Source organism: Leptodactylus fuscus, chromosome 3 (genome assembly GCF_031893055.1).
Source record: "Leptodactylus fuscus isolate aLepFus1 chromosome 3, aLepFus1.hap2, whole genome shotgun sequence".
Lineage (NCBI taxonomy): Eukaryota > Metazoa > Chordata > Amphibia > Anura > Leptodactylidae > Leptodactylus > Leptodactylus fuscus.
In genome coordinates, this window is record NC_134267.1 from 227858415 (window position 1) to 227883020 (window position 24606).

General features: G+C 39.2%; 1 protein-coding gene across 1 annotated transcript; it reads right to left on the reverse strand.

The window, feature by feature from the left end:
- Positions 1 to 2738: 2738 nt before the first annotated feature.
- On the reverse strand, positions 2739 to 24335 carry LOC142196851 (cytochrome P450 2K4-like). The gene is made up of 10 exons (XM_075266833.1): positions 24309 to 24335; positions 22395 to 22590; positions 20049 to 20211; positions 19084 to 19233; positions 17707 to 17867; positions 17385 to 17561; positions 6489 to 6630; positions 5638 to 5822; positions 3664 to 3805; positions 2739 to 2917 (listed from the first exon to the last, which is right to left on the reverse strand). The coding sequence occupies exons 2-10, from the start codon at positions 22566 to 22568 to the stop codon at positions 2739 to 2741; spliced, it is 1473 nt and encodes a 490-aa protein (XP_075122934.1). The 5' UTR covers positions 22569 to 22590; positions 24309 to 24335.
- Between the last annotated feature and the right edge of the window lie 271 nt (positions 24336 to 24606).

Below are 24606 nucleotides of genomic sequence, written 5' to 3' on the forward strand. Positions count from 1 at the left end.
CTCCCATACAGCTTCTATTTGTGCAAAGTGCGCTGTATAGTTGACCGATGCACAGTGACACCATCTGCAGCAAGATGATGCTGCAGCTCTTTGGAGGTGGTCTGTGGATTGTCCTTGACTGTTCTCACCATTCTTCTTCTCTGCCTTTCTGATATTTTTCTTGGCCTGCCACTTCTGGGCTTAACAAGAACTGTCCCTGTGGTCTTCCATTTCCTTACTATGTTCCTCACAGTGGAAACTGACAGGTTCAATCTCTGAGACAACTTTTTGTATCCTTCCCCTGAACAACTATGTTGAACAATCTTTGTTTTCAGATCATTTGAGAGTTGTTTTGAGTAGCCCATGATGCCACTCTTCAGAGGAGATTCAAATAGGAGAACAACTTGCAATTGGCCACCTTAAATACCTTTTCTCATGATTGGATACACCTGGCTATGAAGTTCAAAGCTCAGTGAGGTTACAAAAACAATTTTGTGCTTCAGTAAGTCAGTAAAAAGTAGTTAGGAGTATTCAAATCAATAAAATGATAAGGGTGCCCATACTTTTGCACCGGTCAAATTTTGGTTTAATGCATATTGCACATTTTCTGTTAGTACAATAAACCTCATTTCAATCCTGAAATATTACTGTGTCCATCCGTTATTAGATATATCAAACTGAAATGGCTGCTGCAAACACCAAAATATTTAGAACTAAAAATGATTAAGATTAATAGGGGTGCCCAAACTTTTTCATAGGACTGTATCAGGGCTTTGCAGATGATTTAGGTGAACACAGTGCAGTTACATTTAGTGACTTACAGGTGACGTCTCTGACTAACCAGTCACATTTCTCGTCTCTTCCATCTGGACCGGCATGACCAATTCTTCTAGTCTTGTAAAGTTTGCAACACAGACATCTTTGGCTCCTCACTTTTCCAGGCACTTGACCCACAATGTCCTCACCAGCACACCCATCCCACTGCTACACCAACTATAAAATCTATAATATAACCCTCTATAATAAATAATACCGCTAAGTGTATCTTTAAATGAATAACTTCCCTGTGCACCCCCTGTAAATAGTGCCCCTAATTAATAATACCCCAGGTGATTCCTAATAAAAAGGTAAAAAAAGGTTAAAAAAAAAATAGTGGGGTTCCAATACCCAGGACCCCATGATCAGCTGTTTGAATGAACTGTGGTACCTGTGTATGTGCCGTGACCCCTTCTCTATTTACACATGTCGTACGTCTCATAGCGACCATGCAATGTAACTACAGCCTGGTCCTATACACGTCTATGTGACAAGGCTGCAATTACATCACATGGTCACTATAGACAGACAGTGTGTGATATAAACAGGCACCATAGCCCTTCATATGGCTGATCAATGGGGGAGGGGGTCACTGATCTCATATTGATGATTTATTCTGAGGATAAATCATCAATAAAAACGAGCTGCAAAACTCCTTAAGCCTAAGGCCCTACGGGGCGCCCTGCATCAAAAATAGCGCTGCGGGCAAATCCGCATCACATTTCTTCCTGCAGCCCTTTGCTCAGAAAATTTGCAAAGGTTTCTTCCACATGAATACGTTTGCTTCAATTATATCTAAACCGTCGGCATTTCTATAGGTATGCTGCCATTTCCAAAACTGCGACTATTTTGGAAATCACAGCGTTTTCTACGTGGCGAAAACACCACGGGAAAAAAAAATCTGGTATTTTACAGTTCCTGCAAAGTGAAAAAATACATACAGGATGAGCGAATCAAAGCTGATGAAATGGAATTTGATCTGAATTTCAGCAAATATTTGACTCACATTGAATCCGGATTTCGTCAATTTTCCTGGTAATGAATCAAATTTTTTGTTAAAATGGCTGCTGCATATGTTATGACATGGGGCAAAGAACTCTAACGGCTTGTCCACACAGAAACGGAAACCTTGTCAGCAGGACAATGACCCCAAACATGCTTCAAAAAGTACCTAGATATGGATGGAAATAGAGCGTGGAGAGTTCTGAAATGGCAGCAGAGTGTCCAGATCTAAATCCCATTGAACACCTTTGAAGAAATCTTAAAATTTCCATTGGTGGGAGACAAGGCGCCTTCCAAATATGATAGACCTGGAGCAGTTTGCAAAAGAAGAGAGGTCCAAAATTCCACTTAAGAGGTGTAAGAAGTTTTGTTATGGTTATAGGATGTGAATGAGTTGTTATTTTTTCTAAAAGGTGTGCAACCAAATATTAAGTTGAGGGTGCCAGGAATTTTGTCCGGACCATTTTTGGAGTTTTGCGTGAAATTATATCAAGTGAACTGACGGACATAAGGAGATGCTGTAGTAATACTGTATTTACTGATCACTGACAGATATGAGAAGATGCTGTAGTAATACTGTATTTACACTGATAGACATGATGAGATTCTGTAGGCTTATTATACATACACTGACAGAAAGGATGATATGCCATATTGATACTGTGTATACACTAACAGACATGATGGAGTGCTGTAGTAATACTGTATATACATCGACAGACATGATTAGTTGACACTGTAGTATTACTGTATGACATGCTTTAGTACTACTGTATATATACTGAGACTTTTGGACATATTGCTGTCTTTCCATTATTCCTGATGCCCTTTCATGGTCGGCTTGTTCTATTCATGCTCCTATTTTCAATGAACCCTTTATCTTCCCTGTTATTTGTTCAAATAAAACCAAGAAAATTTCATAATGCAAAAACTAGCCCATTTTATTTGCGAGGTATGGCAGAGATTTCATATGGTTTGGGGGCATTTGTAACCCCCTCTCCAGGGGTAAGGTCCAGTTTAGCACCAGGTGGGGCCTGGAAAGTGAAGTTTTGTAACAATGTTGTGAAGAATAGAAACAGCTCCATTTTAGCCAAGGTCTCACCGGCACAAGTTCTCTTACCTGAAATATAAAGGGTAGAAATTATTACAAATATAATATCTTACATGGCTATTCTACTTTCATGTTGAATGATAAAATTCATACCATTTTCCAATATTCTTTCTGCATCAATTCCTCATGTTTTTAAGATGTCTGCTTGTTGTTTGGTGGAACCATAATTGTTTACTTCCAGGGGATACAATGTATCCTGATCATGTGCTACACATGCGCCCTGCCTGTCACACACAGCTCTTATATCTGTACTCTCTGAACTGATCTGGGGTGTAAGTGTTTTTGGGAAGGGAAGGGCATAACTGGGAAAAGGAGGCAAGGGACCATGTGCCTCAGGTGATGGATGCCAGGGAGGGCGCCAACAAGCTACTTTTATGTATTTAGATACAAAGTAATGACAGTGAAATGGACCTCAGCCCCAAGTGGATATTGGGTCAGTATTAATTTAGTTCAGCAAGTATTGGATGTAGTTGAGGTATGTATTCTGTCTGGGACTGTACCTCACCAATGGTGTACTTTCCGGTATAATCTATAGACTGATAATACATTGGAGACTCCCAGTATAATCCTGGTATCTGACTAGGGCCATAACTATAGGGGGCGTAAGTAGATGTAGCTTTCACACCCACTTACGGTGCCTGACGGGACCCACAGAAACCATATAAGAAGATATAAGTATGATATGTAAATGGTACATTTTAGGCACTGGAGCTTCACGTTATACTTGTTTCTGTTACCGCCTGGTCCACCATTACCTAATGAGAATGGTATGAAGGCCTCACTCTTCTTAAAGTTTCCATCCGAGTCAAGAAAGTGTTCTGGATAAAACTCTTCCGGCTTCTCAAAGTAATCTTTACCTTTCAGTACAGAGTGTAGCAATGGCATAACAATGGTGCCCTGAGAAACAAGAGACAGAAAGTCAAAGTCAAAGGCTGTCATATTATTTGTATCTATCTATCTATCTATCTATCTATCTATCTATCTATCTATCTATCTCCTATCTATCTATCTATCTATCTATCTATCTCCTATCTATCTATCTATCTATCTATCTACCATATTTTTCGGGCTATAAGACACACTCAGGTTTTAGAGTAGGAAAATTGGGAATAAAATTTTGAAGCAAAAAAATGGTAACATATTTTAATATATGGGAGTTGTAGTTTTGCAATAGCTGCGGGGTCACATTGACAGGTGACCCTACAGCTATAAGGGGATGGCCTTTTTTTATTTTTTTTTTCCTATTTTATTAGACCCCCTTCTAGGTATTCCAGTCTATGGTAGATTCTATACATTACATCATAGACCAGCCGCAATAGTAAAATTCCTATGACAGGCCTGGGAGCCTTCATTAGGCTCCTGGCTCTCACAGAAATAAGACAGCACCCACAATCACACCACACAGGAGCTAACCTGAGGATTGGGCCTCGGGAGAGGTTTTTTTTAACATTTTAGGTGGGCCTTGTAGTAATGCCGGCGATCAGAGTGGACTCTGTTTATGGGCATTATCTCCAGGTTTCCGATCTGCAGCAGAGCGATCAGCAACATTTTTACAGACCCGGCATTAACTATAATAGCACAACGGATACCGGAGATTGAGTTTGTTGGGACACCCTGTCCTTGCAGCCCAGGGCCCGCACATTGTCCCACTGCTGCTGGAAGCCCCGCTATAGGAAGCCAATGAAGGAAGGAGTGGGGCGATGTTGCGACCCCGTTCCTCCACCACAGCCAAAACATCCTTCCATTCAGACTATAAGATGCACATCCATATTCCTCCCAAATTTTGGGGAAAAATAGTGTGCTTTATAGTTTGAAAAATGTGGTATCTATCTATCTATCTATCTATCTATCTATCTATCTATCTATCTCAGCGGAAAAGAGCAGCACCTAAAAAATATTATATAATAATAGTGGGTACCCAACCTAAGCTCAATAGTGTGCAGGGATGATAAATCCAATTGGGATTTTCCAAAAATTTTGAACACAGCCTAAACACAAAACTTTTGGGGTTCATTGCACACGAAAACTATTCTGGTCATGGTGGTGGTGGGTATAATAGGGTAGAGTATAATAAGTGTAGGCCCAGGAGAGGGGACTAAATATAAAAATCTATTATACTCTCCTTTCCTCACCACTCCTGAATATCCTTGAAGGGTCTGCAGTCCCCCGGTATCTTCATCCAGTCTACAACTGACATCAGTCTGACAACCTGGAGTTGACCTAACATCAGCAAGAGGCTGGAAGAGGTCTCTAAGGGACTGCATGAGGCCACCAGATGCCGCAAGGATGCCCAAGAGAGGTGTGACAAGGCGAGTAACATTGATTTTTATAGTTACCCCCTAAATAAAACACTCATTCATGGAAGTGTTCTCCACATGCTACTGCACATCTACTAGGGCTGAAATGGTCAACCGCAAAAATATGGGTTAACTCTGCTACATCTGTATGTCCAATCATTAAATGGCCAAGAATAAACAATAGTCCATAGACTTAATAGGGATACATATGATACCCAAAACTATATAAAAAATAAAAAAGTATTACAATGACAGCCCACAAGGAGAGCCGCTGCTATTTGTAGACTCTGCCAATTGTCGCAATAAAGAATTGTTCCTGCCATCATCTACTGTATATTATGAATCCATTGAAGCCATAGAATATAAAATTAAAGTATATGTAGACATGTCTGTTGTTTCTTTAAATTAGCATATTGGAGACACTTTTCTTACCTTTGGTATAAAGTAACCCCGAAACATGACATCACGAGAGGCTACATGGGAAACACTGCCCGGGGCGATATCACCAAACCTCTGAACCTCGTGTATGACGGCGTCTGTATACGGCATCTGCCTTCTGTGCTCTATCTGAGGCTGAGATGATCCGATCACTCTTTCAATTTCACTCTGGACTTTTTCTGTAGATACAAGACCCACATGTCCATCCATACTTTAGCTTGAATTTGGTCAAGGTTCCCTATGTCTCATAGAACAAACACAACTATCTGGAATTGGAGTCATCCTGAAATTTTCAAAAGTTTCAGGTTCTCCTGAACACTAAACTTTTGGGGTTCATGACCCACAAGAGGAACAATAATACTTCAGTTTAAAAAATATGCAAATCTATTCTCCAGGATGTAATTAGGAGAACAGTGCCTCTGTATGCTGCCCTCTAGAGGGCAGCCTCCTCCTCATGCATGACTCAGTTAATAAGTCTACTATCATGATGCGGATTTAATTGCCAAATTAGTATTTCTATTCCAAAAGGAACAGATTCCCAGCTATGGACAGCACTGTTTCGGTCTTTTGGACCTCCTCAGCATAGAGCAGGGATACTGATTTGGCAGAGTGAGAGAGTATTTGGCAATTAAATCCACCCATGACCCTAGCAGTAAATAGTACTATTGTTGGTGAAGGAACGGGGTTACCAACCACAATGGCCAGATAGCTTGTGGGACTTATGGAGTCTTCTACATGGTAGAAGATAGAATGACACTTTACGGGAAATATCTTATCACTATACTCATGAAACCAATTACAAACTAAAACCACTTCAAATGTTCCAACTTTTACAGAAACAAGACCTTGAATTTCTGGATATTTCATCATGAGCAGAAGTCCCCATCTCAGCGTGGTCGATGTGCTCTCCATTCCCGCAACAAACAAGTTATCTACCAGAGCAATCAGGTTCTCATTGTGGAAGTACTGACTGGATTCGGGGGTTCCCTGTAAGACAAGAGCTTATTAATTTTAGTACTATCATCCTTACTGAAGATGGGGGTGTAAAATGAAAAGAATAAAAAACTTTAAACACTTTAAAATGTTCCTAAAAACATATCACCAAGTGATGGAAACGAACTACCAAAATTATACACACACCCCCCTAATAGATTATTCAACCTAGTAAGCAACACACAATGCCCCCCTAGGATGCAGGATGCCTTTTGAAGTACCAGCGCCCCCATCAGGGCCTCGGACATGCTGCTTTAACTGCATTTATATGTATTCTCCACATTTATTAGACTATATTGGTGTCTTGATGAAGGTTTATGGGGTGAAACATATAGAGGCCCTAGATATGTTCTGCTTACCTCTATCTACTACTAGCAGGAGGATCCGGCTTAACACGAGTATATTTCATTTTTTGTTTGTGTAGCGGCCCTATAAGAATTGCATTTGTGTATTTTGTATGTTGTTTGTGTTTGTGTCTCTACCTGCAACTTCGTCTTCATGTTGTTGGCTTCAGTGATCCATCTAATATTCAGCAAATTGGTGCCATCGATGGTTTGCCTGCTCTTAAGCTGTCCTGCTGCTGTACTTGTTCCTCATGCCATGCCAGTAATTGTTCCGGCATCTCAGCAGCTCTCTGGGACACCATATACTGAGTGTGTTGTTGGCGTTTATGATTCGCCTGCTCCAGCATTTCAGCAGCCGTCAAGCTGGCTTGCCGCTGAATTCATTCCTCGCACTCTGCCCGTGATTGTTCCATCATCTCAGCAGCTCACTGGGAAGCCATATAATGATAGTGTTGTGTGCGTTGATGATCCGCCTGCTCCTGCATTTTGGCAGCTGTCAAGCTGGCCTGCCGCTAAACTCGTTCATAGCACTGTACCCGTGATTGTTTCGGTATCTTAGCAGCTCGCTGGAACGCCATATAATGTGTGTGTTGTTGGTGTTGATGATCCACCTGCTCCGGCGTTTTGGCAACTGTTAAGCTGGCTTGTCAATCAACTCATGTGCCCGTGATTGTTCCGGCATCAGAGCGTGTTGTTGGTGCCGATGATCCCCATCAGCTCCGCTTGAGGAGAACTCTGTTGACTTCTAGCTACCTTCATAGCTGTCATTGTTTTAGAATTTTGCAACTATTTAGAGTATCTTTTTCCCGATATGTTTAATTTTAGCATTAGCATATTATTTGGATTAAAGGTGTTTTCCTATCCATTGTGTCAGCACTGCCTGGAGCAGATCAGATAATATGCAAATGAATGTACAGAATCCCTGAGGGTTAGCGTGTGTTTACACAGAGAGATAACAGACCTGGGACCTGAGATAAGCTGCTGCAGGAGCAGTATAATATAGTATGTGAACATAAATTCATAACAGTCGTGAAGACATGTCATTTACCGAGATAAAAAGTAGCCTATGTTTTAATCGAGGTTACAATCTATCTATGTGCCGAATTTCATTCAAATCTGTTCAGCTGTTTTTGCGTGATTGAATAAAAAACACACAAACTTTCACATTTATAATATTACTAGAGGGAGGACCCGGCTTCGCACGGGTATATTACATTTTATGTTTGTGTAGTGGCCCCATAAGAATTGTCCAATTTTGCACTGGTGTATTTTGTATGTTGTTTGTGTGCATGTCCATAAGCGTCATGTGATTATGTGTATCTCATTTTGGATGTCAGTGAAAAACCTGTGATCAGTTGTTATGGATACCTGGAGTAAAGCTGTATCTAATCCTTCCCCGTGTAGTACTGTGTTTAGATGCAAGTATCCAATCCTTGTTGGTGTGGTACTGTGTGCAGATGCACATATCTAATCCTCCCCGTGTGGTATTGTGTGAAGAGGCGCGTATCTAATCCTCCAGTAAGTGAAACTGTGTGCAGATGCACATATCTAATGACTCTGGCGTGCGGTACTGTGTGCAGATGCGCGTATCTAATATTCTGGCGTGTGGTACTGTGTGCAGATGCACGTATCTAATCCTCCCCTGTGTGGTATTGTGTGAAGAGGCGCGTATCTAATCCTACGGCATGTGGAACTGTGTGTAGACGTGGGTATCTAATCCTACGGCATGTGGTACTGTGTGCAGACGTGCGTATCTAATCCTACGGAATTTGGTACTGTGTGCAGACGCGCTTATCTAATCCTCTGGTGTGTGGTACTGTGTGCAGACGCACGTATTTAATCCTCCCCTGTGTGGTATTGTGTGAAGAGGCGCGTATCTAATCCTACGGCATGTTGAACTGTGTGTAGACGCACGTATCTAATCCTACGGCATGTGGTACTGTGTGCAGACACGTGTATCTAATCCTACGGCATGTGGTACTGTGTGTAGACGCGCGTATCTAATCCTACGGCATGTGGTACTGTGTGCAGACGCATGTATCTAATCCTAAGGCATGTGGTACTGTGTGTAGACGCGCGTATCTAATCCTATGGCATGTGGTACTGTGTGCAGACGCGTGTATCTAATCCTATGGCGTGTACAACTGTGTGAAGACACGTGTATCTAATCCTCCCCTGTGTGGTATTGTGTGAAGAGGCACGGATCTAATCCTACGGCGTGTGGAACTGTGTGTAGAGGCGTGTATCCAATCCCCCGGCATGTGGTACTGTGTGCAGATGCGCATATCTAATCCTATGGCATGTGGTACTGTGTGTAGACGCGCGTATCTAATCATCCCCCGTGTGGTACTGTGTGTAAACACGCGTATCAAATCCTGCCCCGTGTGATACTGTGTGCTGAGACGCGTATCTAATTCTCTGGCTTGTGGTACTGTGTGCAGAGACATGTATCTAATCCTCCAAAGTGTGGTACTGTGTGCACACACACGTATCTAATCCTCCCCTGTGTGGTATTGTGTGAAGAGGCGCGTATCTAATCCTTTGGCGTGTGGAACTATGTGTAGACGCGCGTATCTAATCCTACTGCATGTGGTACTGTGTGCAGACGCGTGTATCTAATCCTATGGCATGTACAACTGTGTGCAGACGCGCGTATCTAATCCTCTGGAATGTGGAACTGTGTGTAGACGCGTGTATCTAATCCTACGGCATGTGGTACTCTGTGCAGACGCGTGTATCTAATCCTATGGCGTGTACAAATGTGTGCAGACGCACGTATCTAATCCTCTGGAGTGTGGAACTGTGTGTAGACGCCTGTATCTAATCCTTCGGCATGTGGAACCGTGTGCAGACGCGTGTATCAAATCCTTCAGTGTGTGGAACTGTGTGCAGAAATGCGTATTTAATCCTCTGGTGTGTGGGACTGTGTGGAGACCCGTGTATCTAATCCTCTGGCGTGTGATACTGTGTGCTGATCTGTGTATCTAATCCTCTGATGCGTGTATCTCAGTTTGGATATCAGTGTTGTATTGTGCATGTGGAGTGACCGTGTGTATTGCAGTTGGAATATGAGTGAAAGACTTGCAGGTTTGTATTGGCTAAGGGGGGGGGGCACAGTGTTTGGAATGCTGTATCTCAGCAACGGTATGTCCGAGCGAGTTGGAGTCTCGTCTTAAACCTTCCCTGATATCAGAAGTATGTCTGTACCAAATTTGGTGAAGATCGGTCCAGTCGTTTGGTTCGCATTAGAGCACAGACAGACAGACAGACAGACAGAAATTCATTTTTATAAGATAGAGAGAAGAGATTAGTAGGAGCAGGAAAGGATAGGATTAGTAGGATAGGATATTAATTCCCTGGTGTTTGTAATTCCAACTCTTGCCACTAATCCTGACATAGTCTGTCTCTTCCTTCTCCTGGGCCATAGACACAATGGTATGGAGCAGACATTATTGACTTTATCTGATAGTTTTCTAGTCTTGCTCTGTGACCTGTGCAGAGGTCATTGTGCAGAAAGGGGAGAAGATAATAAGTGATATCACCTGTTATGACTGGTGGATTCTGTGTCTTATCTATATGATCAGCAGTGTGCTAATAGTGAGAATGCTGCTGCAAAGAAATTTCCTACAGAAAGTCTCAGTATATTTTTTAGCTAAATGATCAGAATTTCAGGATTTTTAGAATTTTTAAAATATAGATAATATGGACAGCACAGAGGCTCAGTGATTAGCACTATCTGAGGAGTTATTGCTGTGGTCTTAGGTTTGACTTCAACAAAGGGGAACATCTGCAAGGAGATTGTATATTCTTGTGTGGCTTTCCTCTTACATGCCAAAAATATACTGATAGGTAAATTTCCTTTATAACAAAAGAATATAACCAGTATAATATTGCCTTGTATGTACAAGAATATAACTACTATAATACTGCTCCTATGTACAAGAATATAACTACTATAATACTACTCCTATGTACAAGAATATAACTACTATAATACTACTCCTATGTACAAGAATATAACTACTATAATACTGCCTCCTATGTACAAGTATATAACTACTATAATATTGCTCCTATGTACAAGAATATAACTACTATAATTCTGCTCCTATGTACAAGAATATAACTACTATAATACTGCTCCTATGTACAAGTATATAACTACTATAATATTGCTCCTATGTACAAGAATATAACTACTATAATACTGCTCCTATGTACAAGAATATAACTACTATAATACTACTCCTATGTACAAGAATATAACTACTATAATTCTGCTCCTATGTACAAGAATATAACTACTATAATACTATCTCCTATGTACAAGAATATAACTACTATAATACTACTCCTATGTACAAGAATATAACTACTATAATACTATTCCTATGTACAAGAATATAACTACTATAATACTGCTCCTATGTACAAGAATATAAGTATTATAATACTACCTCCTATGTACAAGAATATAACTACTATAATACTACCTCCTATATACAAGAATATAACTACTATAATACTACTCATATGTACAAGAATATAACTACTATAATACTACTCCTATGTACAAGAATATGTGGCTGTTTACGTGAAAAGGGCCCAGATCGTCGATACTAATTATAGAGAAAATAGTCCAAAACATATTTGGGTAAAAAAATCACAATTTTGTTTTATGCAAAAATTTTATTTAAAAATATGTCAATTGTGCTTTCAATAAATTTTTTTTTGCTGTTTCGGACAATGTTACACCATAACCGTTACAATGATACCAAGAACTCCATATCGACAGTGTGGGCCCTTTTCACATAATACTGCCTCCTATGTACAAGAATATAACTACTATAATACTGCTCCTATGTGCAAGAATATAACTACTATAATACTGCTCCTATGTACAAGAATATAACTACTATAATACTGCTCCTATGTACAAGAATATAACTACTATAATACTGCTCCTATGTACAAGAATATAACTACTATAATACTGCCTCCTATGTACAAGAATATAACTACTATAATACTGCTCCTATGTGCAAGAATATAACTACTATAATACTGCTCCTATGTACAAGAATATAACTACTATAATACTGCTCCTATGTGCAAGAATATAACTACTATAATACTGCTCCTATGTACAAGAATATAACTACTATAATACTACCTCCTATGTACAAGAATATAACTACTATAATACTGCTCCTATGTGCAAGAATATAACTACTATAATACTGCTCCTATGTACAAGAATATAACTACTATAATACTGCTCCTATGTACAAGAATATAACTACTATAATACTGCTCCTATGTACAAGAATATAACTACTATAATACTACCTCCTATGTACAAGAATATAACTACTATAATACTGCTCCTATGTACAAGAATATAACTACTATAATACTACTCCTATGTACAAGAATATAACTACTATAATTCTGCTCCTATGTACAAGAATATAACTACTATAATACTGCTCCTATGTACAAGAATATAACTACTATAATACTACCTCCTATGTACAAGAATATAACTACTATAATACTGCTCCTATGTGCAAGAATATAACTACTATAATACTGCTCCTATGTACAAGAATATAACTACTATAATACTGCTCCTATGTACAAGAATATAACTACTATAATACTGCTCCTATGTACAAGAATATAACTACTATAATACTACCTCCTATGTACAAGAATATAACTACTATAATACTGCTCCTATGTACAAGAATATAACTACTATAATACTACTCCTATGTACAAGAATATAACTACTATAATTCTGCTCCTATGTACAAGAATATAACTACTATAATACTATCTCCTATGTACAAGAATATAACTACTATAATACTACTCCTATGTACAAGAATATAACTACTATAATACTATTCCTATGTACAAGAATATAACTACTATAATACTGCTCCTATGTACAAGAATATAAGTATTATAATACTACCTCCTATGTACAAGAATATAACTACTATAATACTACCTCCTATATACAAGAATATAACTACTATAATACTACTCATATGTACAAGAATATAACTACTATAATACTACTCCTATGTACAAGAATATGTGGCTGTTTACGTGAAAAGGGCCCAGATCGTCGATACTAATTATAGAGAAAATAGTCCAAAACATATTTGGGTAAAAAAATCACAATTTTGTTTTATGCAAAAATTTTATTTAAAAATATGTCAATTGTGCTTTCAATAAATTTTTTTTTGCTGTTTCGGACAATGTTACACCATAACCGTTACAATGATACCAAGAACTCCATATCGACAGTGTGGGCCCTTTTCACATAATACTGCCTCCTATGTACAAGAATATAACTACTATAATACTGCTCCTATGTGCAAGAATATAACTACTATAATACTGCTCCTATGTACAAGAATATAACTACTATAATACTGCTCCTATGTACAAGAATATAACTACTATAATACTGCTCCTATGTACAAGAATATAACTACTATAATACTACCTCCTATGTACAAGAATATAACTACTATAATACTGCTCCTATGTGCAAGAATATAACTACTATAATACTGCTCCTATGTACAAGAATATAACTACTATAATACTGCTCCTATGTGCAAGAATATAACTACTATAATACTGCTCCTATGTACAAGAATATAACTACTATAATACTACCTCCTATGTACAAGAATATAACTACTATAATACTGCTCCTATGTGCAAGAATATAACTACTATAATACTGCTCCTATGTACAAGAATATAACTACTATAACACTGCTCCTATGTACAAGAATATAACTACTATAATACTGCCTCCTATGTACAAGAATATAACTACTATAATACTACTCCTATGTACAAGAATATAACTACTATAATACTACTCCTATGTACAAGAATATAACTACTATAATACTACTCCTATGTACAAGAATATAACTACTATAATACTGCTCCTATGTACAAGAATATACAGTCCTATGAAAAAGTTTGGGCACCCCTATTAATCTTAATCATTTTTAGTTCTAAATATTTTGGTGTTTGCAGCAGCCATTTCAGTTTGATATATCTAATAACTGATGGACACAGTAATATTTCAGGATTGAAATGAGGTTTATTTTACTAACAGAAAATGTGCAATATGCATTAAACCAAAATTTGACCGGTGCAAAAGTATGGGCACCTCAACAGAAAAGTGACATTAATATCCAGTAGATCCTCCTTTTGCAAAGATAACAGCCTCTAGTTGCTTCCTGTAGCTTTTAATCAGTTCCTGGATCCTGGATGAAGGTATTTTGGACCATTTCTTTCTACAAAACAATTCAAGTTCAGGTAAGTTTGATGGTCGCCGAACATGGACAGCCCGCTCTCAAATGATCTGAAAACAAAGATTGTTCAACATAGTTGTTCAGGGGAAGGATACAAAAAGTTGTCTCAGAAATTGACCTGTCAGTTTCCACTGTGAGGAACATAGTAAGGAAATGGAAGACCACAGGGACAGTTCTTGTTAAGCCCAGAAGTGGCAGGCCAAGAAAAATATCAGAAAGGAAGAGAAGAAGAATGGTGAGAACAGTCAAGGACAATCCACAGACCACCTCCAAAGAGCTGCAGCATCATCTTGCTGCAGATGGTGTCACTGAGCATCGGTCAACTATACAGCGCACTTTGCACAAGGAGAAGCTGTATGGGAGAGTGATGAGAAAGAAGCCGTTTCTGCACGTACGCCACAAATAGAGTTGCCTGAGGTATGCAAAAGCACATTTGGAGAAGCCAACTTCATTTTGGAAACAAAGATTGAGTTGTTTGGTTGTAAAAAAAGGCGTTATGCATGGCGTCCAAAAAGAAACAGCATTCCAAGAAAAACACTTGCTACCCACTGTAAAATTTGGTGGAGGTTCCATCATGCTTTGGGGCTGTGTGGCCAATGCCGGCACCGGGAATCTTGTTAAAGTTGAGGGTCGCATGGATTCCACTCAGTATCAGCAGATTCTTGAGAATAATGTTCAAGAATCAGTGACGAAGTTGAAGTTACTCCGGGGATGGATATTTCAGCAAGACAATGATCCAAAACACTGCTCCAAATCAACTCAGGCATTCATGCAGAGGAACAATGACAATGTTCTGGAATGGCCATCCCAGTCCCCAGACCTGAATATCATTGAACATCTGTGGGATGATTTGAAGCGGGCTGTCCATGCTCGGCGACCATCTAACTTAACTGAACTTGAATTGTTTGTCCAAAATACCTTTATCCAGGATCCAGGAACTGATTAAAAGCTACAGGAAGCGACTAGAGGCTGTTATCTTTGCAAAAGGAAGATCTACTAAATATTAATGTCACTTTTCTGTTGAGGTGCCCATACTTTTGCACCGGTCAAATTTTGGTTTAATGCATATTGCGCATTTTCTGTTAGTACAATAAACCTCATTTCAATCCTGAAATATTACTGTGTCCATCAGTTATTAGATATATCAAACTGAAATGGCTGCTGCAAACACCAAAATATTTAGAACTAAAAATGATTAAGATTAATAGGGGTGCCCAAACTTTTTCATAGGACTGTAACTACTATAATACTGCTCCTATGTACAATATAACTACTATAATACTGCTCCTATGTACAAGAATATAACTACTATAATACTACTCCTATGTACCAGAATATAACTACTATAATACTACTCCTATGTACATGAATATAACTACTATATTACTACTCCTATGTACAAGAATATAACTACTATAATACTACCTCCTATGTATAAGGATATAACTACTATAATACTGCTCCTATGTACAAGAATATAACTACTATAATACTACTCCTATGTACAAGAATATAACTACTATAACACTGCTCCTATGTACAAGAATGTAACTACTATAATACTGCTCCTATGTACAAGAATATAACTACTATAATACTACTCCTATGTACAAGAATATATCTACTATAATACTACTCCTATGTACAAGAATATAACTACTATAATACTGCCTCCTATGTACAAGAATATAACTACTATAATACTACCTCCTATGTACAAGAATATAACTACTATAATACTACCTCCTATGTACAAGAATATAACTAGTATAATACTACTCCTATGTACAAGAATATAACTACTATAATACTGCTCCTATGTACAAGAATATAACTACTATAATACTGCTCCTATGTACAATATAACTACTATAATACTGCTCCTATGTACAAGAATATAACTACTATAATACTGCTCCTATGTACAAGAATATAACTACTATAATACTGCTCCTATGTACAAGAATATAACTACTATAATACTACTCCTATGTACCAGAATATAACTACTATAATACTACTCCTATGTACATGAATATAACTACTATATTACTACTCCTATGTACAAGAATATAACTACTATAATACTACCTCCTATGTATAAGGATATAACTACTATAATACTGCTCCTATGTACAAGAATATAACTACTATAATACTACTCCTATGTACAAGAATATAACTACTATAACACTGCTCCTATGTACAAGAATGTAACTACTATAATACTACTCCTATGTACAAGAATATAACTACTATAATACTGCCTCCTATGTACAAGAATATAACTACTATAATACTGCCTCCTATGTACAAGAATATAACTACTATAATACTGCTCCTATGTACAAGAATATAACTACTATAATACTACTCCTATGTACAAGAATATAACTACTATAATACTGCTCCTATGTACAAGAATATAACTACTATAATACTACTCCTATGTACCAGAATATAACTACTATAATACTACTCCTATGTACATGAATATAACTACTATATTACTACTCCTATGTACAAGAATATAACTACTATAATACTGCCTCCTATGTACAAGAATATAACTACTATAATACTGCTCCTATGTACAAGAATATAACTACTATAATACTACTCCTATGTACAAGAATATAACTACTATAATACTACTCCTATGTACAAGAATATAACTACTATAATAATGCTTCAATATAAAAGATTATTCTATAAGTGCTATGATACTGCCCCATGTATACATCTACACTAGTAGAGGTTAATCTCCCTTTGCTGGTGTTTCTCATTTTTATCACAAACCCTGGGAATGATTATTGATAATGGTTATTGAGAAGTCTTGAAAAATGAGCCCATTATATGATTCCCTCTCGTTATATGCTTTTCAGGACTACAACCTCTTGGACAGGATTTTCCTTACGTTTATCACTAAGTCAGTTTGGATTAGTCATAGTTATACAGTACAAAAAGTATCTGGAGTATAAAAGAGAACAATTTAAAGTTGTCACTTTTTCAAAAATTATCAAAAATACTACTACTAAAATAGAAATACCTCTTGTTGCTTGACAAGGAAGGCGTCGATCAGGCCACGCTGGTCATTCACATCCAGTTCTTTTCTCTGTTTTGTAAATGTTGCTTCTAAAAAACTGTGAAACTCTCTGTTGTTCGCAAAAATTTTCCTGTGGGCTCCCGGGAGCCAGTGTATCAGGAATGGAATACTGTTCAACAGCTGCAAGATCAATATGTTATATTATATTATATTATTTTAAACAGCTGTTGCCCCCTCCCCCTATTGAGCATGTATTTAAGGCCTACCCTAAGAACAAATTTTCAAATTTGCATTCTTTGAATCGATAAATATATCTGAATCTTACCCTGACCAAGGGACTCCCAAAAAGTCTTATGTTTTCATTGATTAAGTTCACAAGTTTCAGTATGGTTGGATCCTCATAGTCAAATCTACGATTCAGCAGTATGGCCACAATGATATTGGCAACAGCAGAGTTCACATTATTCAAATTATTGAAAGGTTTCCCTGAAATTAGGAAAAAAAGATTTTATAGATGAAATTCATAAAAATGACAAAGGAAATATTTACAGATCAGATAAAATGTGCACTACAATAAATTCAGAAAATATATACAAATATATACAAAGTTAAAAAAAGTTTTTTCGAAGATTTTTGAAAAATATAATCTGATCCCACTGCTGGTATTAGAAATGAGCGAATCGAAGCTCGCGAACTGGAATTCAATTCAAATTTCAGGAAATATTTCCAATATGGATTTCCTTACACTTCGTGGTAACAAATCGCACAGCTCGGATTGGAGGTTTTAACCTCTTGGATATTTGTCTGCGGCATCCAAGGGGTTCCAACATGCTATATGTCCTCCTTGGCACCCCCACGGTGATTAAAAATAAAAATATACTGATACTCACCAGTCCTGGGCTCAGCATCCACTCCATAGCTCTTCTGGCAATGACTGAAGCTCTGCTCCCAAGGCCTCACTGCTGGGGCCTGTGATTGATGAGGATATCATTACACCCAGCGCGTTCCACGTGACCACTGGGGCCCAAACACAGGCCCAAGCAGTGAGGCCTGAGGAGCAGGACCTCAATAATTTCCGGAAGAGTTCCAGAGTGGATGCTGAGCCCAGGACAGGAGAGTATGTTGCGTGGTGGCCAATTGGAACCCCAATATAGAATAAAATCCCTGAGATGCCGCGATCGTGTTTGACCGTGGCATCTCAGGGGTTAACACCCACAATTCTGGGTCCCAGAATTTACCAGTTCATCTCCACCATCAGGACCTCTGGCGAACACCTCTAGGGCCTGGTTCTGCTTCGGTTTGGAGGGCGTTGGATGCTCAGTGCTGTTATGCCGCAGCGTGCAGGAGAATTTGGTCGCCCTAGACTAATTGTCCATTCTATATTGTATTTGGTTCCTTACACCACTATGTTCCAGGTGAGTGGTAGTGCTACCCAACAATGAACACCCTCTGTTTACATAGTTTCCTCCACCTGATAACCAGCTTTGCCATAACTGTTGGAATCAGAGATAACTCAGATCCTTGCAGTTAAACCTCTTAGTTGACATGCTTAATAATGACCATAGCCCCAGGGGGTCTCTCTGTAACCTCTATCAACACCCCCTACAATTGCATCAATGGGATGCTGGTGGGGTGACAGAGGGAGCCCCTGTCAAACCACTTAGGTACCAAATGTTTAGATAACTATTGATGAATCTCTCACCTTCATACGATCGAAATTTCTGTACCAGAGACTCGGCCTCCTCAATGATCTTATTTTCTATAGTCTTTTTCCCCATTCCATAATCCCGCAGGGTGGACAGGGTGAATCTTCTCATCACTTTCCAGTTATCACCATTAGCCAGGATGATACCTGAATATTATGAATCCATGTTATGTGGGGCAGCTCAGGGGCACAGAGTGATGTTTCTGCTTATCTAATAGACAATAGCCCTGTCTCCACCATCGTAGGCTGGCTGGAAGTTACGGAGACTTGGCTGTTCTTCACTGCTTATGTGACTTCCATATAGGTATGTAGGAGTTGAAGGGGTTGTCTAGGAATTTCAGAACTAGGGGAGGAGGCCGGGATCCTGACAAGGTGACACTTTAGTGGCCCAGGAGAATGTACGTGATACATCCTTGTTACTAGTGCCAATATCTCAGAATCTATAGCAGCTAGCAACATAAGCAAGGATTCATTTTACTTCCTTCCAGTTCGGGAAGTTTTCTAAAAATACATACATGTAGGCCTAAGTGATAAATATGATCTCATATTGGTCTCTTATTTTTAGAAGGTCTTTTGCATGTAACTTTCTTGGGTTACATTTTTAGCAACTAATATACATTTATATGCATGTAACTTGTTTGGGTTACATATACTTATACTTATATACTTATACTTATACATATACATACTTGTTTGGGATATATATATATATATATATATATATATATATATATATATATATATATATATATATGTGTGTGTTTGTATGTTTTGTTTTTTTTTTAGCTTGCAATTTAAGTTGTATTTATTCAACTCAAAATCATGAAAATTGTCCTGGCTACCATTGGTGTAAAATCTCCAAAACCCCATGATCTATAAATCACATAAATGAGAAAATAAATAAATAAATAAATAAATAAATAAATAAATAAATTAATTAATTAATTAATTAATAATATTACCATGATTCTTTATTGTTTTAGAAAACACTCTTGCTTTTGGCCTGTCCACAAAATCATCACCATGGTTCAATAACGCATCTTTAATCACTTCCAGACCACAAAGGATCACAATTTTTGATGTTCCTATTTGGATACTGAAGACTTTGCCATACTCCTTAGACAGCTGCAGAGACAAAAACAGTCATATAATGGTCTCATGGAATTTAAAGTGGTAGAATAGACTATGGCCTCTTTATGCTGCTGCTGCCACCTCCATATTATGTCACATTGCCACTATGTGGCCTCCCAAGGCTGCTGCCACCTCCACATTATGTCACCTTGCCACTATGTGGCCTCCTTATACTGCTGCCACCTCCACATTATGTCACTTTGCCACCATGTGGCCTCCTCAGGCTGCTGCCACCTCCACATTATGTCACCTTGCCACTATGTGGTCTCTTTATACTGCTGCCACATTATGTCAGGCCTCCTCAGGCTGCTGCTACCTCAACACTATGTCACTTCTCATGCGGTTCCCACCTTCTCCACTCCATGACTGGGCACTACTTTGCTTTTTTATCCTGGTTGACATCATCATTTATTTGACCCTTCTTCTGATCTGTCAGAAGGAAGGAAAAATGAGACGCACAACAGATCCTGTCTGTGTAGCAGCTGTAAGGCCTATTTGGTCCCATCAGAAATGGCTTATGATTTGGTAGCCAAAAGCAGGAGTGGGTACAAAACACAGAAGACATGCAAGTATTCCATTCACGTGTCATCTCTGTTTTAGGTTCACTGCTGGGTTTTTTTATGGCATCAACAATACTGATGGATTACTGACCAAATCCTGACTGAGTGAAAGTGGATGATCAGCAGACAGGAAACATTATTTGTGGGTAATTGTGACGGATCAGAGGTAGGGCAAAATAATCAGTGACGTCAACGCAAACTTACTGCTGACATTCTGCCAGAGGGCTCTACTTGTATAAGCATTAGAGATGAGCGAACAGTAAAATGTTCGAGGTTCGATATTCGTTTCGAGTAGCCCCTCAATATTCGACTACTCAAATCAAATATAGAATCCTATTATAGTCTATGGGGGGAAAATGCTCGTTTCAGGGGTAGGCAACATTCGATCAAATTATACTTACCAAGTCCACGAGTGAGGGTCAGGCTGGATCCTCCGAGAAGTCTTCTCCGTGCAGCGTCCCCGCGGCGTCTTCTGGCTCTTCATTCACTCTGCCAGGCATCGGACCTGGACAGAGCCGACTGCGCATGCCCGCACTACAAACGGGCATGCGCAGTCGGCTCTGCTCAGGCCCGATGCCTTGCAGAGTGAATTCAGAGCCGGAAGATGCCGTGGGGATGCTGTGCGGAGAAGACTTCTAAAGGCAGGAGAAGAACCAGCGTTGATTGGCCGACTGTATAGCATTCGGCCTATCAATGCTGGTTCTGCATCAAATTTTTCCATTCAAATAGCGAGTAGTATTCGATCGAGTACGAGTATTTCGAATACCATAGTATTTGATTGAATACCTACTCGATCAAATACTACTCGCTCATCTCTAATAAGCACTTAATAGATCAGCGTCCGTGGAATCAGCAGACAACAGTATGAAAGCAGTGCGCTCTTTTATGCTACAGTAGTATCTTTTGCCTCTGCACGCTTCTTTATACCTGGCACTAACATCGAGGTGTAAGGCTCAGTTCACACTTGAGTTAGTTGGTCAGTTTTGACCCCATAACTGGCCAAATAAATTAGGTGTTCAGCGGTTCTAAGAGCAAAACCTGTCATGTGCGTGTCCTACTGACTCACTGTATTGTTTCACTACCACAGCAGACTCCCCATGTGTGTTACTGCAGGCAGCGCCGCAACTCCCATGAGGCGACCTGAAGCGACCGCTTCAGGCGGCGCTATGCCAGGGCCCCGGGAGGGCGGCATTTTTGCTTACCTAAGCCAGTCCAGGACAAGCTGTCCTGGACTGGCTTAGCACCGAGCGGTGGATTGGGGAGGCCGCTGGAGCAGCACTGCTCCAGCGGCCTCCCCTCACGCTCAGGCAGAGAGCAGGTCTGCCTGCCTGCTCTCTGCCTGCTAACGCCAATAAGCCACGCCCCTCTCTCCACCCCGCCCCCTTCGCTCCCTCTCTCCACACCGCCTGGATTGACTACAATCTTTTTGGAAAATTCCATGAAGAAGCCAAATTGAATTTTTGAAAAATTCACTCATCTCTAGTCTATCCACTTTGATGTTTCAGTCCATATTAACCATGATCGTGGGCCCCATTGCAGATTTTGCTTTGGAGTCCATGAGCTTTAAGTTACCAGCATGGGTTAAAAAGAGAAAATTGGGTGTATCTTGCATGTTACCTCCACAAATGTCCTGTATGGTTTTGACATGTCAAGCCTCAGGAAATTTCCAATAATGGGTAAGGGTTTAGGTCCAGGCGGAAAATTTTTATCACCATCTTGATCCTGTTTTTTAAATGAAATTGCCAAAAATAGAAGAACTATAACACACAGGAGAATTAAGACAAGGTCCATGGTGAGTGTGTCTTCAAGACGTCTGGAGAAGAAAAATAAAATGGATTTTTGTTAGATACAAATGGCTTCAGTTTGGTGGCGGTTTATATTCAATGGAGACTAGTGATGGCCAAACCTCATGAAATTTGTTTTTGTGAATATTTTTTAGGTTTGCGTGAAAGTCGTGGTTTGACTCAGTCCAAACTGAAATCTCTATTATTGTACTCTGGGGTCTCCTCACGCCTCAGAATATAATATGCAGAAGTCTAAGGGTTGGTTCATATCTGCGTTGGTATTCCGTTCGGGGAAGTCCGCATGGGGACCCCCCTTGAACGGAATACCAAAAGCAATTGTAAGCGCTGTCAGTGAAAGCACATGGACCCAATAGACTATAACTTGTTTGCTCTTCTCTAGTTGGGGCCTAAGAGATGATAACATTTTGATCAAGGTTTATTTTTAGAACTTTTTAGAAAGAAACAGCCCCAGATACATTTTTTTCAAATCATAGAGGTACAAAACCACTTGATGGTTACAATTTTTTTTTTTTTTTTTTTTTTAAATGTAGATTGTGAGCCCCACATAGAGCTCACAATGTACATTTTTCCCTATCAGTATGTTTTTTTTTTGTTTTTTTTTGGAATATGGGATGGAAATCCATGCAAACACGGGGAGAACATACAAACTCCTTGCAGATGTTTTTTTGCCCTTGGTGGGATTTGAACACCAGGGCTCCAGCGCTGCAAGGCTGCAGTGCTAACCACTGAGCCACCGTGTGGCCCCCTTGATGATTACAATTTGTCATGCAAGGCACTGAAGCTTAATGGTTGCAGTTCCATCTACATGGAGTTATTACAGTTATTACAGTTATCAGTTGCTATTCACATTAATTCATGGTAAATCGATTTATAGACACTGCATGTGGGCCATTTGCACTGGAGTCTTGAGAGGATCTGATAAAAATGGAAGTGGTTTGGAGCCAAGGGGGTTGCAGAATTCCAGGGTCACTACCACATTAGAGTCAGGCTATTCCAGGGCCAAGACTGACATTAGAAGACAATCAGCTGACATCCAAAAAGATTCTTAGTGACAGCTACCATGACCAAACATTATGGTGCTGACCACCATAGTCCACTAGTTTGAGAAACCCAGTACCTTAATGAGTACAGTAGGAGAGAAGTCCTGGAAGTGATGATATGGCCCCAACAGAGCCCTGATCTCAATATCACCCAGTTTGTCTGGGATTACATGAAGAGACAGAATGATTGAAGCAAGCCTACATCCACAGAAGATCTGTACTTAGTTCTCAAAGATGGCTGGGAGAACCTCCCTTCCGAGGTCCTTCAAAATCTGTCAGCAAGTACCGAGAAGAACTGATGGAAGGCAAAGGTCACACCAAATATTGATGAGATTTAGATTTCATTTTCTTTACTTACTTTGTAGTATTTTTTTTCCATATCTGCCTAACACCCTCACTATTAGGTCTTCACACTTTACATTATGGTTGACTACTAGCATGGCTGGAAGTCACTCAGACCGAAATCCAGAAGCGCTATTATGATTTGTCATATTATGTCTGTCTATGAGGCCCTATTGTGGCTTTCAGGGTTGGACTTGCAGTACAATGACAATCATTATGTCTGACACTGATCTACAATGAGACTGGTACTATCAGCAACACAATAAGAAGACAATGAGGAACACTCACACTGTTACCAGGTCAATTAAATATAATAATTTTACTCCATAAAACCTTTTTCTTACTTGAAGATGTGCAGAGACCTCTCTTCTGCCGTGTCTTCTTCTTCTGGACTATGAGGCTTTGGATAATGATTAAACCATTTAATGAATACACAAGTTGACACTTGAACTCAGACATCAATAGAAACTCCAACACTGAAAGTCAACAGCACTGAAAAATGAGCAGGAGCTAAAAAAACATTGTCTATGTTTATACGTAACACAGTGGGTGCATTTGATGCGCTTTAGGTATCAACTCCATTATTTGAACAACACTACATTTTCCATTGTGTTTTTTGGCCACAACTTGTAGATCAGATCA